This window comes from Takifugu flavidus, chromosome 1, assembly GCF_003711565.1.
Source record: "Takifugu flavidus isolate HTHZ2018 chromosome 1, ASM371156v2, whole genome shotgun sequence".
NCBI classification, from domain to species: Eukaryota; Metazoa; Chordata; class Actinopteri; order Tetraodontiformes; family Tetraodontidae; genus Takifugu; species Takifugu flavidus.
The window spans coordinates 25,706,675-25,722,791 of NC_079520.1; the positions used below are offsets into that span (position 1 = coordinate 25,706,675).

General features: G+C 46.2%; 2 protein-coding genes across 3 annotated transcripts; both read left to right on the top strand.

Moving 5' to 3' along the window:
• Nucleotides 1–3,794: 3,794 nt before the first annotated feature.
• pde6gb (phosphodiesterase 6G, cGMP-specific, rod, gamma, paralog b) lies at nucleotides 3,795–6,532 on the top strand. 2 transcript variants are annotated; one of them, XM_057050000.1, is made up of 4 exons: nucleotides 3,795–4,144; nucleotides 5,015–5,206; nucleotides 5,283–5,323; nucleotides 5,411–6,532. In XM_057050000.1, exons 2-4 carry the CDS (start codon nucleotides 5,064–5,066, stop codon nucleotides 5,485–5,487), a joined length of 261 nt encoding a protein of 86 aa, XP_056905980.1. In that variant the 5' UTR covers nucleotides 3,795–4,144; nucleotides 5,015–5,063; the 3' UTR covers nucleotides 5,488–6,532. The 2 variants fall into 2 exon arrangements, with proteins under 2 accessions (XP_056905980.1, XP_056906706.1); XM_057050726.1 differs by lacking the exon at nucleotides 3,795–4,144 and adding an exon at nucleotides 4,185–4,917.
• Nucleotides 6,533–6,969: 437 nt separating this feature from the next.
• Nucleotides 6,970–15,566, top strand: nploc4 (NPL4 homolog, ubiquitin recognition factor). Its single transcript, XM_057032295.1, has 20 exons — nucleotides 6,970–7,123; nucleotides 7,799–7,879; nucleotides 8,575–8,684; nucleotides 8,853–9,080; nucleotides 9,159–9,207; nucleotides 9,287–9,381; nucleotides 9,460–9,583; nucleotides 9,786–9,965; nucleotides 10,048–10,134; nucleotides 10,246–10,317; nucleotides 10,392–10,518; nucleotides 10,704–10,864; nucleotides 10,978–11,049; nucleotides 11,145–11,237; nucleotides 12,159–12,275; nucleotides 12,411–12,513; nucleotides 12,617–14,582; nucleotides 14,655–14,784; nucleotides 14,882–15,267; nucleotides 15,342–15,566. The coding sequence occupies exons 1-17, from the start codon at nucleotides 7,109–7,111 to the stop codon at nucleotides 12,775–12,777; spliced, it is 1,875 nt and encodes a 624-aa protein (XP_056888275.1). The 5' UTR covers nucleotides 6,970–7,108; the 3' UTR covers nucleotides 12,778–14,582; nucleotides 14,655–14,784; nucleotides 14,882–15,267; nucleotides 15,342–15,566.
• Nucleotides 15,567–16,117: the final 551 nt, after the last annotated feature.

Here is a 16,117-nt window from a genome sequence, read left to right on the forward strand (position 1 = left end):
TCAGCTACTCCAAATGGGTTTTCCATGATCCGCTACCACCTGATCGTCAGAACCGGCTCCCGATTTGGGCCACTTCCATTCCATCGATGTTTCTGAACAAACAAACAAATGAAACGATGGATTAAATGATGGATTATCTTGTTTATAACTCACACCAACGAACTCCTGATCCAGAACAGTTTTCCGTCAGGTAACCTTGGCGACCCGGTCAGGCACAGTGACAGAACGCAGCCTGAGTGTTGACATGAGAAAACTCCTGCCAGCAAATCCACCAATACTAATCTGGAGTCACTTTCAATTAGGCTGAGAGCCTGTTGGATGCCTTCACACTCCTCCCTCACAAACTGGGATTATTTACACCATCTTCGGGCCAAAAATGGGAAAGAAAAAGCAAAGTAAATGAGAGATTTAGCTCTTGAAGTTGTCGCCGCGTATCTGCAGCAAACACTTGCCTGATAGCGGATTAAACCTTTCAGATCGATGCTAGCAGAGTCCTTTTACGGGACGTTTTTGCAAACGTTTTGGTAAATATTGGTGGGCACAGACGTAAAGGCGTTGCGTAATTCCCTTTTCTAAATGAGCGTGAGGGCAGAACCGAACTGTATGAAATAATGAGCTTTTTGCAGCTAGCATTCATGGTTTCTGTGGTGATTTACATGCCTGCTAGCTAAATCCCCTCTGTAACTTCGATGGGAGCAACTCACTGATATCATCCTGGACGAAGCGATGATCAAACTCTGCCAGAGCCTTCGACAGTCCTGGAAAGGTTTGTTATAAACAGTGAATGCAGGTCACGCTGCTGTGCAGGATGCGTCGACTCCGCTATGATCACAGCTGCATGGACCGCGACATGTCTCCCAGCTCATACCTTATTTAACACACGTGTAACACACACGCCTCGCTTATATAACCATGGAGACGGTCTTTCCTTTCTGCCCCGCAGAACCTCTGCCTGAGTGTGTCAGAAACAAAGAACAAACCTGATTACCTGCTGGCGGGGGGCCCAGCCCTTCATCCTGGAGCGATTCATCAGCGTGATGGTGATTTCCCTTCAGAATGTCAGTGCGGTGTTGAGAATATCTTCAGCAGGATGGAAACAGGCGGCTGAACTCCGCAAGATGGCCATCAGCAGCAGCACTGTTGAGGCTGAGAGAAGCCTGGTTTGTTTCTTCAGGAACAAGAAAGAGGAGAGGAGCTTATTTCCTTCTGAACGTGAGGAAAATTGGTAACAGTGGGTCCAAAAGCTGAAGACACGGTCAAGATTGCTGCCATTTTAGGCTCAAACCCACAGTAACAGACAGACAGAGATGGACAGTAGATGGACAAGCATGCTCAGACTTGTGTCCATTTTGTTGTCTCGTGCAAAGTTCTTGCAGCTAAAATGATGGTAGAGGAGTTGCTGAAACGCTGAGGTAGGGAAAAATACATCTCTTAAATATCTGCTTAACAGGGGATATCTTATTTAGATGTTTCAGTGAGGTCAGAGTCCACCCAGACACCTTTGTAAGATGCATCCCATTGCATCATGGGGAGGTTTTAATGGATAACGGTTCCAGGGGGAGGCAGGCACAAGGGTCAGGGGTGCCTCCATCCTTCCAGGGAAGAGGTGTTCGGGAAGACATGCTGGTTCTTTAGGTTTCTGAATCGTTTGTTTTGTTGTTTTTGACCATTGAGCTGGAGGCGCGCACGCAGGAGAGAGTTGTTGAAGTGCAAATGACGGCGTGCACTTCTTTCGCAGAAAGAAAGAGTGATGAAACGATCGTGAAAGTCGAGCAAACCGAGTTTCACTGGATGTCTTCAGCCGCTTCTGCCTGCTGCTAGCAGTGTAACATCGTCTGATGCTCACACACTGATGATCTTTGACAGTGAAGCCTGAAGAATCTGACCCCATCCTCGGTACGAGAAGGTGTCTGTCTAGATTCCACACTCGTTGCAGTTTGTCTTTCAGCATTTTTGTTACTCTTTCTTTATCATTTTACTGTTTAAGCTCAGCTTCAGGTCAAAGGTCATGGGGATAACCTATCAGGTCCCATATGGTCATGAAGTTCAAAAACATACATCTATGTAGAGATATGTTTTCAGAAAATAGTATTAGTCATTATTAAATAGTGTTACTGTTATCTCTTCAAAACCATATTATCTCTAAAGGCTCCTGGTCAGGGGCGCATACATTTGAGCGCTACCAGGACTTACCACTAGAGGTCAGCAGATACTTGTCTTTGGAAAGTATGTTGCGCTCTCCCAGAGGTGGTGGTAGGGTGTGTGTGTGTGTGTGTGTGTGTGTGTGTGTGTGTGTGTGTTGTGTGTGTGTGTGTCCTGGGTCTCCTATAAACAACATTTGCAAAGTAGAAAAGTGCCAACATTGTATAAAAATGTATTAATTCGTATCAATGTAGTTCAGAATAGATGAGCCCATAATATTACCCTTTATGTTCAGTACGAGGTACCAATGAAAATCAAATAGAAATAACTCAAAATGACAGATGAAAGATGGACAGTGAGGGAAAATAGAAAATCTACAAGACAACCACAAAATACACTAAAATATTGTGTATAAAGAGAAACAAATACACACATGTGGTGTAAAATATCAGAAATAAACATGTAAATGTAAAATACACACCGAGTTGGGGGCGTCCGAATTGTTGAAAGACATTTCTGAAGTTACAGACTATAAAGTAAAAGTGGTAGGAAAAAGAACAAGACCTCTCACAACTGGAGTAATTAAAATTCATCAAATCCTGTCTCTTCTCTAAAATCTCTCTCCTCACATTTAAGCCTGTGAACAACCTCTACACACCTCCCGTGGGCTCGAGACCCTTCAGCCACTTTTGTGGGTATTTTCCCAGCTATTTTGATTTTTGTGTGTGTGATTATTATCGTTATTTAACACGGGGCAGCTTGTATCAGCATGACACCTTTCATTCACCCAGATCTGGTACCGCTATAATGTCACGGACCTGCACAGATGCCCAGATTAGAGAGGTGCTGGCGGCCATGTTCAGCCTGCAACATTTAACTATGATGGAGGTGAGGAAGGGGATTACAAACCGATCATTTGCTGAACTAATGACTCTGACGTGGTGGAAAAATCCTGGAGAAAGATTAGCGCCGCTGCGGCACCTGCAGTGTGTCATATTTGCGTCATGCTTGTATCATATTCTTCTAGCCTAAAGCGACACGTGCGCATGAGACCAGGTTTGATGTTATTTTTTGAGTCCGCAGGCTGTAAATGAACCATTGTTGTTGCTGACGTTGAAGCAGCCCGAGGATGAACGAGGATAAACAGACATATCACAGAAGGCTCTTCCTGGTTTATTCAATCCACAACGTGTCTCTTGTCAGAAGCTGCTGATTTAGAGGTGCTTTAAATGTTAAAACACAACTAGTGCGCAAAAGCACAACATGAAAAATAAATTAATTGAATCAAACTGGGATTGTTATAATTCCCAACAATGTGGTGGCGCAATAATGGTGAAGGGAGATGATGCACATTGGGTGTTCAGAGAGACGGGCGTGCGCGTTCTCCTGCTGGGAGATGATAGCACACACTGGGATGGGACGCCCCCCCACCCCCCACCCAACCGAAACAAAGACAGAAAGAAGGTGGGGAACAAAGCTCCAAGTCCACCGTGAGCAGAACATCAAAGAGCAAAGCGTTCCATTGATACATGGGGTATTTGATGGGCCCCCGCCATCATTTAAACTGACTTTCACCACCCGCGATCTGACGTCGCCTCTGTTTTCTCCGTGTTTCCCTGCAGTTTCTACATGTGGTGAAGTAGCTTAAGCTGCTGTTGTGTTTGTTTTGGCTTCCCTCTCAGTTAACATGCAGATTTTGCAGAAGCACCTCAGCTAGGTTGACGTTTCAAACGAAACCCTTTCATCAGGGGGTTGGAGCGAACACGCGTCTAGAAGGATCCCACAAATCTTCCTGGTGACGTAACAAAAACGGAGTTTAAAATCTTTGCATGTGTGCAACATGCACAAGATGTTTATGACAAGAGGCGGCGCCTGTGTAATCTCCCTCAGAATATAAGAAGGGCCTGGATCCTGAGCCGGAGCTCACAGGAACCTGTAGAACCTCTCTCATCTGTAGACGCGAGCAGGGCTGAGCGTGCCAACACTCCACTCACCCAAGTGGGTAAGTACATTTACTGCCACAACTGTTTCAGCAACTGGGTTTTGCATGGAATAAGAGGAAATTTCTTAAAAGTTCATTCTTTAGATTGGTTGACGCTGCTATGACCAGATCTTTGACCTCAGGAAGTCCAATTAAAAAATACACTTGTGGAGTTGATGACACATGACAACACCAATAATGTTCCTAATATTCATACATGAGCAATAGGACTGAAAAATGATACATATTTATACAGGAAATGAATTTAGGATCATTTTAAAGCGCACTTTGTAACTTTTTTTCCCCAGATAGTTGAACATCAAGAATTCCTAAACCCTTTTCTGCTGATTCTAGAGAGACTTTTACTGATCTTACCACTTCAAGAACACTTTCATAGTCCTATACTTTGATCCTAATAAAGTATATATTTTAGCTTCCTGTTTAACTGATAAGACTTGTTCATTGTTGTCATTGGTGCTGACCCGATTGATCGCTGAGACCCTCATTGCCTGCTCAGCGAATGCGCTGATCTGTCCTTGTTCTAACGAGATTACACCAGGACATCTTGAAATGCACGCGTGTGCGGCTGTGTGTGTGTGTGCGTGCTTATTATCTTGAGCCAGGGATTACAGGTGGTTTGGGTCATCCCTGTGGAACACACTCTCAGACATTCAATCAGATGGAAATATGAGTAAATCCAGCCTGCTGCTGTCAGGTCATTAAGAGGATTAAGGCCTGTGGTGTCAGACAGAGGTGACAGAAGCTGCAGAACACACTCCGACCTGGATTATATGGTCGGAGAGAAGGTTCTTTGATTAAAATCTGTCGGCAGTTGACAGGTAAAGGTGGCTAAATCAACACTTTCTCTTTTCTCCTTTCCAAAATTTGAAGGCCGCCACGACCACGCGCCAGAGGGGCATCGACAAAAGCCGCAGCTGAAATGAACCTCGAGCCCAAAGCTGAGATCAAATCAGCCACCCGTGTCAGCGGGGGCCCGGCCACCCCGCGTAAAGGACCTCCCAAGTTCAAGCAGAGGCAGACGCGCCAGTTCAAGAGCAAGCCCCCGAAGAAGGGCGTCCAAGGGTGGGTGGCTCTTCTCTCTTTTCCAGACTCTGATCCCAATGAAGTGAGGATATCTAACGGTTTTGTCCCCCCGCAGCTTTGGTGATGATATCCCAGGAATGGAGGGTTTAGGAACAGGTGAGGTCACCCTCCTCGCGTGGCGTCTGATGGTTCGTCGATCGAAGGTCTGGAGCGCTGCATTTATTTCCGGTTTCTCTGTTTCAGATATCACCGTCATTTGCCCCTGGGAGGCCTTCAATCACCTGGAGCTGCACGAGCTGGCTCAGTACGGCATCATCTGAGCCTTTCCCGCACGCCCCCTGCGATCCTCTGGGGATTTTAGGCCACCACAGGACTTCAAACCATCTGCCTCAGGCTCCACATCCTAGAGTTTAAAAATGGAACCAACACGTAACGGCTACAAAAAAAACAGAAAAGTAATCTACAAAAAAAGATGTATGTTTCTTTTACCAGACTTTTTCCAACTCTGCCGCCACTCGTGATTAGGATTATTTTAGTCTCACCTCTTCACTAGATCTGCACGGTTGTTCTAGGCCATCATTTTCATGCTTTTCGTGCTATTCTGTTTTTCTAACGGACACATTATGAAACGCGCATGGAAGCCTCTTGCTGAGTTAAAGTGACAAACCCGTGGAGCGAGCGGGCTTCAGCACCTCCTTTCTCATCCCTGAGGCTTTTGTAAAACAGAAAGGCAGCATCTCGTAAACTGTTCACTGGATTTCCATCGGCGAGTGGGTTTTTTTGTTTTTGTTTTTCAGGGAGGTAACCTCGAGAAATTCACTGTTCCCTGTGTTCCAAACCCTTTAAACATCAACCAAATTTAGCATCCAGTGGGGAAATCTGATGTGTGTCAGGAGGAAAATGTAAAATTCCTTCCTTGCAAATGTACTGACACCAAAGGAAATTAGAACTACTTTTACTTGTCTCGTTATTTATCCTTAATATGATCATATTAATGTAAATGAGGGTGTGTATTTTACATTTACATGTTTATTTCTGATATTTTACACCATATGTGTGTATTTGTTTCTCTTTATACACAATATTTTAGTGTATTTTGTGGTTGTCTTGTAGATTTTCTATTTTTCCTCACTGTCCATCTTTCATCTGTCATTTTGAGTTATTTCTATTTGATTCTCATTGGTACCTCGTTATCACATCGGTTCATATTTAGACAGTAAAGGAATGTTTTCCTAACCTGTCCTGATATTGGTCTGTTGTAAAAATAAAATCAATTCATGTACTGTTTATGAAATTAAGAAAGTCTATTTTGTAACTTCTGTAACCCATAACATTAGAACTATTAAATCTTTTATGTTTCCCTGATTACATGAAGGTGATTTAAAGGCTGGTGGCGTTTTCTATGTGTTTACTGTAATTGAGCTTATGGGATGAGGAAAAATAAAACATTAAAAAAGGAAAATAAGAATTATTCATTTTCATCGAAAATGACTCATTGAGTAAATTTATATTATTGATTATACATCTTCCTATAGATTTTGGAAATAAAACAATATCTGAAACAGTGATAATTAATTATTTTAACTCAAAAACAAAGGAAAGGTGGATTTTTCGGGCATTTATCACTTATCAATACACTAAGGAGTATTCTAATGTCTGGGAATCAAACATAACTTAAAGTGTGTTAAACAGAATACAATAAAATCATGTCTGATGATGGTCGATGGCAGCGGATAAATCAACAGGGATCTAATTTTCCGTGAGAGGTTGTTTCTGCCGGGGTCGCTTTAGTGACGGACCGTTGTGCCGGTCACAAATGTGTGTAACACACGGTGTTGTAGTTGTGGGATGGAGTTTCCTTGACAGACAGTTAGGTTATTGAAATTGTGTTGAGTGACTTCTACCGCAGTGATATCTATCGGGAGCACTCACCTGGTCATCATGACAGATAATATTGTAAGTATGACGAACGACTGTCGTAGCGACAACAAAAAGGCGGTGCTGCTAAGGTTAAAACTAGCTTGTTATCTAAAGTCCGGAGTGATGAGGCAGCAGAATTAGCTTGGTGGCTAACGTTCGCCGAATATCATAGCAAATAGCGACTGGGGCCTATTTAGCTAGCCGGCTAACTTTAGCCCTATGGCTAGCAGTAGTCAGTGTTTTAAATGTTATCGTTGACTTTTAGGAAACCCATATGACCAGCCTCAAGCCGGATTGGAAAATGTCAGGGATATTATTTGGCATGCCTAACCCCATTAGAAAACCTTAGCTAGGCGTTATTAGTGTGACTCAGTGAGGGCAAGATGCTGTAAGTTTAAATCTGTAGCTCTAAGTAAGCTTCCATGTTGCTTGATTAGATGTGTTTTGGAGTGATCAGCTCAACAAAATGATAAAACGCTCTTTAATGAAACACGCAGCACCAGTCAACCGAATCTGTTGACTTTTCTGCCCTGTCATCGTTGTGAAGACAGACGCCACTAACGAAGATGACGGAATGGTCCAAGAGTCGTATTTAAAACATTGTCAAGTCAATATTACGAATGTAGACTGGGTATTCATTAAAATCACTTAATTGTTGTGTGTATTTGGGTTTGCATCCCCATAATTTCTCCTTCCTGTGTCGTTCCTAAGATCATCAGGGTCCAATCCCCAGATGGGATGAAGAAAATTCCTTCCACCAAGAGGGAAACAGCTGCTGCTTTTCTAAAGAAGGTATTCATTGTGCTTCTTGTCCGTTAAAGACATGTCTTTCAAGTGAACAATCCGTGTCCAGGCATTTAACCGTGCCCTGTTACTAATTACTGTCTGCAGCTTCACAGAAAGGAGCTTTGCACCGTTCCTCCTTGTGTTCCTTCTCCCTGCTGTCGTGTATTTTGTTCCCAAAAAGGGCCTTTTTAGTTTATTGCTATGGTCAATGGTCATGCAGGTGGTACCTGCGTCGTACCTGCATCAGTCTTAGGTTTGCTTTTATCCAGCTGCATGCCAATAATGTATCCAAGGACCGTCCCATCCGATAGATCTATATTTGAACAGGCCAGCGGCAGCAGAGCACTGCAGCAGCTCTTCATTAAAAATGGATGTACCCACGTTCTCCAGCAGATCAATTGCAGTCATTCTTCACTGATATGTAGCCTGTGACTTGTCAGTGTGGACGGTTTTTCTTTTCCATGTAACCGTATCCAGCATATATTTCTACCAAAGCGCAGAGATGATGGCAAGTGTGTGTCTTTAGAAGCTGTATAGTTTTGTGCTTAGTACCAGTGGTGCCACCTAGTCTGAAATCAGGATTATGGCGAGATTCTGCTAACTGTGGCAGACAGTGGTGTCGGGTCGGGTCGGTTATACAGAAATCAATGATAACTTTGTTGTTTTTTACATTAACTTATAATTTATTCTCATCACTTCAGGTAGCCAAAGAGTTTGGGTTTAACACCAACGGATTCTCTGTTTACCAAAACCGCAACAAGACCGGAGAGATCATCTCCCAGAACAAGAGTCTGGGCCTGCTCAAAATTAAGTAAGTAAAAGTCAGCAGCCCAAGTCACACAGTTACACCTCAATGGAATATTATTGCGATTATTTATGAAATCTACTTATCTTTTCTCATGTTATTACATTTCAGATAGAATATTCAAAAGAGAGGTCTACGTCTAACTTACTTTATTGTGTCCTGTCGTGTTTGCAGGCATGGCGACATGCTATTTCTTTTCCCTTCAGGAGCTCCTTCCTCCTCAGGGGAGGTGATGGACACGACCACCCCGCACTCATCTTCATCAGTACCGTCTATCTCATCCCCCTCTTCGTCCTCCCTGATCCCTCGTTCGGTCTCGTCACCCCAGGTCCAGGAGGACGAGATCGATCAGTATTTGGCCAAACAAGATGGCAAAATCTACAGGAACAAAGATCCCCAGCTGTAAGAGTCCAGCCTCCCTCCAACATCAGCCTCAAAAACTCAAATGTCAGCTATCTGATCCTTTTTCTCTGGTTACAGATGTCACCATGGCGCCCTTGGAAAATGTGTGCACTGTGTACCATTAGAGGTAAGAGGGATCTTCTCTTTTTCAAATTTTTTTTTAACGTCTTAAACGTCACAACTGGTGATATTTTCTATTTCCGCAGCCTTTTGATGAAGACTACCTGAATCACCTCGACCCTCCCGTGAAGCACATGTCATTCCACGCGTATCTCCGCAAGCTGACCGGAGGAGCCGACAAGTACCAACCCCTTCTTTTCCCACCGTAAGATTTTCCTATAGTCGTCGCCATTGTAATTCCTCCTTTGCTCGTGTTCAGGGGAAAGTTTGCAGCGTTGGAGAACATCAGCTGTAAGATCAAGGCGGGCTGCGAGGGCCATCCTCCCTGGCCAGAGGGAATCTGCACCAAGTGTCAGCCCAGCGCCATCACACTGAACAGACAGGTAGGTGATGTCTGCTCTGATCACAGCTGGCACCAGCTGGGGTGGGATTGTGATCTGTTTATTTCTAGTTCCGTGCTTGAACTGATGAGCTCACGCGATTAATCGTGTTAATCTGAGCATTTTGCACGCTTAAACCCAAATTCCCGTCTGTTTTCTTGGAATTCATAAGAATGTCGCATTAATCCAGATGTTGTTCGCCCAGAAATACAGACACGTGGACAACATCATGTTTGAGAACCACACCATCGCTGACCGCTTCTTGGACTTCTGGAGGAAGACGGGGAATCAGAGGATGGGATACCTGTATGGGAGATACACTGAGCACAAAGACATCCCTCTGGGCATCAGAGCTGAGGTGGCAGCCATCTATGAGCCTCCACAGGTGAACCTCTTCAGCCATATTGAGTGTCTGGAACCACGTAGGCGGTCTTGATCGGGACACTGTCTGAAACTCCCTGTTTCAGAATGCCACTCAGAACAGCCTGGAACTGATCGACGATCCTAAAGCAGCAGCCGTGGATGAAATCGCAGCTAAACTGGGCCTCTGCAAGGTTGGTTGGTGTTGGGCCCAATAAAATCAAAAGCAGTAATTAGAGAATACTGCTGGTGAGGATGTTGCAGATACATCATCAGCGATATTGTTGCTTCTCTTTGGTATTCAGGTGGGGTGGATCTTCACCGACCTTCTCTCTGAGGACATGAGGATAGGAACTGTCTGTTACAACAGGAACAAGGTGAGGGCCACCGATGACCTCCCGATAACGCCGCCGCGCTTGTCGTTCGCTACAGTTTTCTCTGCTTCTGTTAGGATTCACACTACCTGAGCGCAGAGGAGTGCATCACGGCAGGATACTTCCAGAACCTTCATTCAAACCCCTGCAGGCTCTCCCGCGATGGTTATTTTGGCTCCAAATTTGTCACCGTTGTAGCAACAGGTACGTCCGTCCGTACTCGAGTGAGGTCAAAGCATGTTTTATTTATTCATATAACCTTTTTAGAGCTTAACTAGCAGTTATCTGCTGTCAGTTGCCACGTTTTTACAGCAAAGTAAGTCAGTTTGATTTAATAGACCGTGATGAGATGTGAATGAATCTGTGTGTGTGTGTGTGTGTGTGTGTAGGTGGTCCAGACAACCAGGTTCACTTCGAAGGGTATCAGGTGTCGAACCAGTGCATGGCTTTGGTCCGAGACGAGTGCCTACTTCCCTGCAAAGACGCTCCTGAGCTGGGCTTCGCTAAAGAGTCCAGCCCTGAGCAGTACGTACCAGACGTCTTCTACAAGGTAGGACTCCGTCCCCGCCGCAGCAGCCTTGGTTATGACGCTCATTAGATGTACTCAGATGTCTTTTAGTTTTAAGTGGCTGTCACCTGATTGTTTTCATGTATATCCAAAAGGACACGGACAAATTTGGAAATGATGTGACATTTTTAGCCCGACCTCTCCCTGTGGAGTACCTCATCATAGACGTAAGATGTTCTGTTTGCTTTCTTTAAACATTTATTCTTACGGCTGTATGGAGTGGCATTGTTGCTCAGTGAGATGTCCCCCCCCCATCCCCCAGATAACCACCACTTTTCCGAAGGACCCTCAGTACACCTTTTCCTCCGCACAGCGCTTCCCCATCGAGAACCGAGACATTCTGGGAGAAACACAAGTAAGAAACATCTAAACGAAGTCTTGTTTGTGCACAGCTGACAGAACAAGCAGCACTGGGTGGGTTTGGATCGGTTCTGGAGTTCACTACGCAGCTTTCAGAACAACAAATATACAATTTATTCATCATTGATCCGTCATTAGTCATAAAACACTCCTGAAAACGCACTATGCTAAGCTAGACTTAGCCTAGCATTGTGAAAGTGTCTTGTTCCTGTTTAAAACAGTGTGATTGAGTTTAGTTTGGAATACATGTGCATTTATTTTGTATCCTTCACCATGTCTAAAGCTACAATATTTGTGTCCAGACGAGATGATGCGACATTTTGTGCTCATGGGAAATAAAAATGTTCAGAGCACACACGCTAGATTGTTTCATTTAGGGAGCAGTCGGCTCTGTAGCCAAACTGCAGCGATGTTCATAGTACTAAAAGCAGATGATGTCATAGTTCTGCTTCCAAACACTGGCTGAGGATGTTCTGCAGTTCCAGTCGTGCTTTGGCACTGGGATTAGAAAGGAAGAGGATTCTAGTTCTTGTTTGAATTGGAAGGGAGCCTCTGCTGTTGCTGGTCCGTACGTTTCCCAGCTGTTCCAGATCCGCTCTCGCACCACTGTGAAGTGTTGCTGCTGTGTCAAACTCTCTGATGAGTTCAAGAGCTCCACTCCTCTGCAAAAGCTACTCCAAGCAAGTCTCTTCTGCCCCGTCTTTCTCTCCGGATACTTAAACGCTCCCTGGAATCAAAGGCGGTCTCTGGTGTATTGATGCCCTGAGCTGTGAATCCCAGTTTGGTTCCACTGCTTTGGTTTTATTGTGTTCCTGCTAGTTCTAACATTATTGACAGAGAGGGTTTTTTTTAATTATTATTGGTTGTCACAGTGTTGCAAGAGTCCAGACATGTTTTCCTTTTGTGTTGGTTGCAGAATTTCCACAGTTTGTCGACGTACCTGTCCCAGTGCACCTCCACAGCATTCCTGGGCATCGTCTCGGACTTCCATTTACTCCTCTTCCTCGTCACCAATGAAGTCATGCCTCTGAGAGTAAGACCCCCCTTGCGAACCTCAGCTTTTCTCCGCTCACAGAAAAGCCGGGCTACCGGTTCTAACGGGCCGTACTCGTATTTTGACCTCCTCGCGGTGTCATAGACGGACTTCCGTTTGTAATTGTCCCCGCAGGACAGCATCGGCCTGCTCTTGGACGCTGTGAGGACTTCAAATGAAGATTTGGCACAGACCTGGAAGAAATTCGAGGAGTGGGCCACCATCGAGCAGCTGTGCAGTAAGTCCTTTCCCTCCTCTTTCCTCCCCCCGGGATTCACAAAAACCAGGATAGATGTCGTTGAGCGCTACAGAAGAATAACGTCGCTCTCTGGTGCTTTCAGGTACCGTCGGCGGGCAGCCCTCCAGCTCCCTGGGTTACGAGGCCATGGGGGGCCCCTCGGTTCCCTCCTCCTCCTCCGCCATGTGGTCCTGCCTCCACTGCACGTTCATGAACCAGCCTGGAACAGAGCACTGTGAAATGTGCAGCCTACCCCGCAGTTAAAGCCCCGCCCCCATCTCCTCCCACCCAGCCAACAGCGTGTTTCCACCGGGATCAGCCACCAGGTTTCCGGACGATTCTTTGGTTTGGTTTGGTTTAGTTTAGCTTGGCTTCCCGTTCTGAGCGGCTGCTGCGGCGCCTGAAGGGGCCGCGCTTGTTTACGTCAAATTCAGAGTTGAAATAAAAAGCAACCAAACTGTTTAAATTGTTCTGTATCCCTTCGGTGGCAGCGGCGCAGCGGTGGTTCATCAAGGTAAAAGCACTTTTGGCTGAGGCCCCTTTTCCCTGAATAACCCCCCCCACAATGAATCCTGTTGTGACCCGGGACATCAGCAAAGACTCTGTCACATCAGCGTCCAGCTCCTTCTTACAAGTCCTCTGGAAAATGAGGACGTTCAAGAACGATGCTGATATTTAATTTTTTTTTAATTATTATTATTAGATTGTAGTGATGCTTTTTTTTTTATTTTTTTTTTTTTTGTCTTTATCCCCTCAGATCCTTTTGACAAGTTCCCAAGTTCAGGTCCCAGACCTGAAATCTCCAGAGTAATTCCAGTTCAGGAGTCCAGGTTCCCTCTAGTAAATTCTTTTCAAGGCCCAGATCACATCTGGGAGCTACAGATGGTTTTACTGGTTTGAACTCAGCCGGGCCTGAAATGTAGCTCATTTTTGCCCCCTTCCCCCCCCGTCCCTCAGACCAGACCTGACCTGAATCAAGCTCTGGTTACACCGTCTGTAACAGGTTATCTCTGGATGGCGGCCTGGTTCTCTCAGCTCTTGGCTCACTGGGATAAAACCAGTGCTCCCAGTGCTCTGTCACCAGCACCTGGGGCCCAGAGAGGTGGCCGATAATGAAACTGAGCAGAGGTTTAACTCCTGCGTGTCAACAATCGTTAACACCGTACCCAGTGAGACGCAGGGATCCCTGGAATGGTTTCTTTCCCTTTCTGTTGCACGGACCTGGACCACCCCCTGTTGGCATGGAAACGGGCCTCCAGAGTTGAGAGGGTTTGGCTATTTACGAGACATGAGCTTCTCTGTAATTGCTTTGAGAGTATATTTTTAATTTGCAGACAGATTTGTAAACCCCCCCCCACCCCACCCAACCGCCACCCCACCCCAATTTTCTGCCGTTGCCAGATGACGGGGACCTTTTCATTTTTGTACTGATTCAGGGGCCGTTTGCTGAGCAAGCCCGCTCTTGGATTTCCAGCTGCTCCTCCGGGACCCTGGGAGACGCGTGCTGTTGATCTGGATTTGAAAACGAATAAAAGAATGAAAAAGAATTTGCAGATAAATGTGTCTGTTTTTGCTCCTGTGCTTTTTTAGATTAATAACACAGGGGCGGGGGGGTGGGGCTTCCAGGACTGTGGTGGTAATGTGGCTCCTGCTCCGCCTTTAAAGGGGTTCCAGTTTCCATAAACGCTGGTTAGCCTGAGACGAATGTGAGGCCTCCTCCAAAGGTTATATAATCCCCCGGAGACGCACAGCAGCCCTTCCTCTCTGGCAAAGCAGCCCTGATATGAGGTCATCGCACAACTGGCGGCGCATGATTGTTCCCACATTTGCTGCTGAACCTTCACAACCAACAGTTCCTGGAAATCCTACAGTTATACGGGAGCGGAGACCCGCCCAGGTCTGCGCCTGGTCTCAGAGCTGCAGACGCTGCCCAGCGACCAGCACGAAGAGCCCTTTGCAGCAGTTGCTTGAGCTTCTGCCAGAGACGATGAAGCTCTCCGGATTCCTCTTGGTCCTCTCCGTGAGTTGCTGCGCCGCCCGGGGATCCGAGCTGGGCGTCGGGGGAGAAGGTGAGCGGGTCTGTGCGTTTAACCCGATTTGAGACCCGAGTGCTGAGTTTGTTTTCCTTCTCTGGCCTCCAGCGGACGGAGTCAACGCCAGCGACTCCTCCAACCTCACACAGATTTTGGAAAACTGGAGATCTTCCATCATGGCGGAGGTCAAAGATCTGCTGCTGCACCACCACCACGCGGTGCTGCCCGATTACTCGCGGTGAGGACGCGTTTTAGCTTTTCCCGGGAGGAAAAGTTGTTTTGATGATTAGATGGAAATCGGACCTCTTGTGTGATGATTTCTTGTCGTTCCTCAGGATTCCACCGATGTCGCAATCCCTGGAGAACCTCAAACGAGAGTTCGGCGAGATCAAAGGGGACGTGGATGGGCTGAAGGTCACCTTCAGCAGCTTTGGAGACCTCCTGGGGAAACTGGGCTCGGCGAGGAACGTGTCCCACACCTCCGAGCTCCGAGCCACCTTCAAGGGCTTTAAAGACCTCCTGAAAAAGCTCCGCTCTGGGAGGAAGCTCCCCCACAAGCCAGGAGGGATGGACAGACAACCCCGGAGGAAGGGCATCATCGTCAGGAGAAGGAAACCTGTGACCAACACGGGTCTGGGGACTCGAACTCACACCCGCAAATATTTGCAAAGGCCAAGATTGAGGCTTCCGGCTGGTAGAGTGCAAAGAAACTTTTCACCACGTACGTGCGACCTTGTTCCCTTTCCCTCCCTCTGTTCCTTCATCCTCTTGACTTTGTCCTTTTTCATAATTTAGATAAGCCCGTCCGGAGGTCCTGAGGCAGAGACCCAGTCCAAATTCCTCGGGAATTTTCTACTTCAGATATGAAAGTCGTGCAAGATTTCGCAAATGGTTCTTTTTAAACATTCCCTCGCTTTTATACACTTAAACATGTGCAGCTGGATTTTATTTCCTCACCTTTTCGATGCATTATTATGTCACTATGTCACTGGAGGATGAAATAAAAGTCGCTGAAAAGAAGCGCCGAGGCGGCAGGAATGTCGTTGACTTCACTAAAACAGAAAATTAGAAAAAAAATCTTAAATCGTAAAAAAAAAATAGATATCATAAAGATAAACAAACGGGGGGGGGGGGGGGGGGGGCTGTGTGGTAGCTTCCTGAGCTTTGATCAGTCTTACGGCCAATAAAGTGTCAAAATATAAACGTTGGACGGCCACGTGAGTCCAGTCGGAAACATGACCTGCTCAGGCCTGGACCTGCTGACCTCTGACCCTCGCCACCCGCTCCCGTCAGTCTGATGTTAAACAGACGGAGGCCTGTTGCCCCCCCCCCCCCCCCCCCCAGCCGCCGTTATATAACCCATATCAGGATATCTGGACATTCCTCTACTGTTACTGAACTGTTTGAATTGGATCCATCTCAGATTTTCTTCTGGGAAATGTTGGGCCCAGTTTAGTGGGGGGAGGGGGGGGGTTACTTTCAGCCGATTTGAGCCCAGAGTTTAGATGGAGGCTCTGGGCCCCTCGGCGACACTTTCAAAGGTCACTTTCCTCCGCCATGGCTGCAGGCGC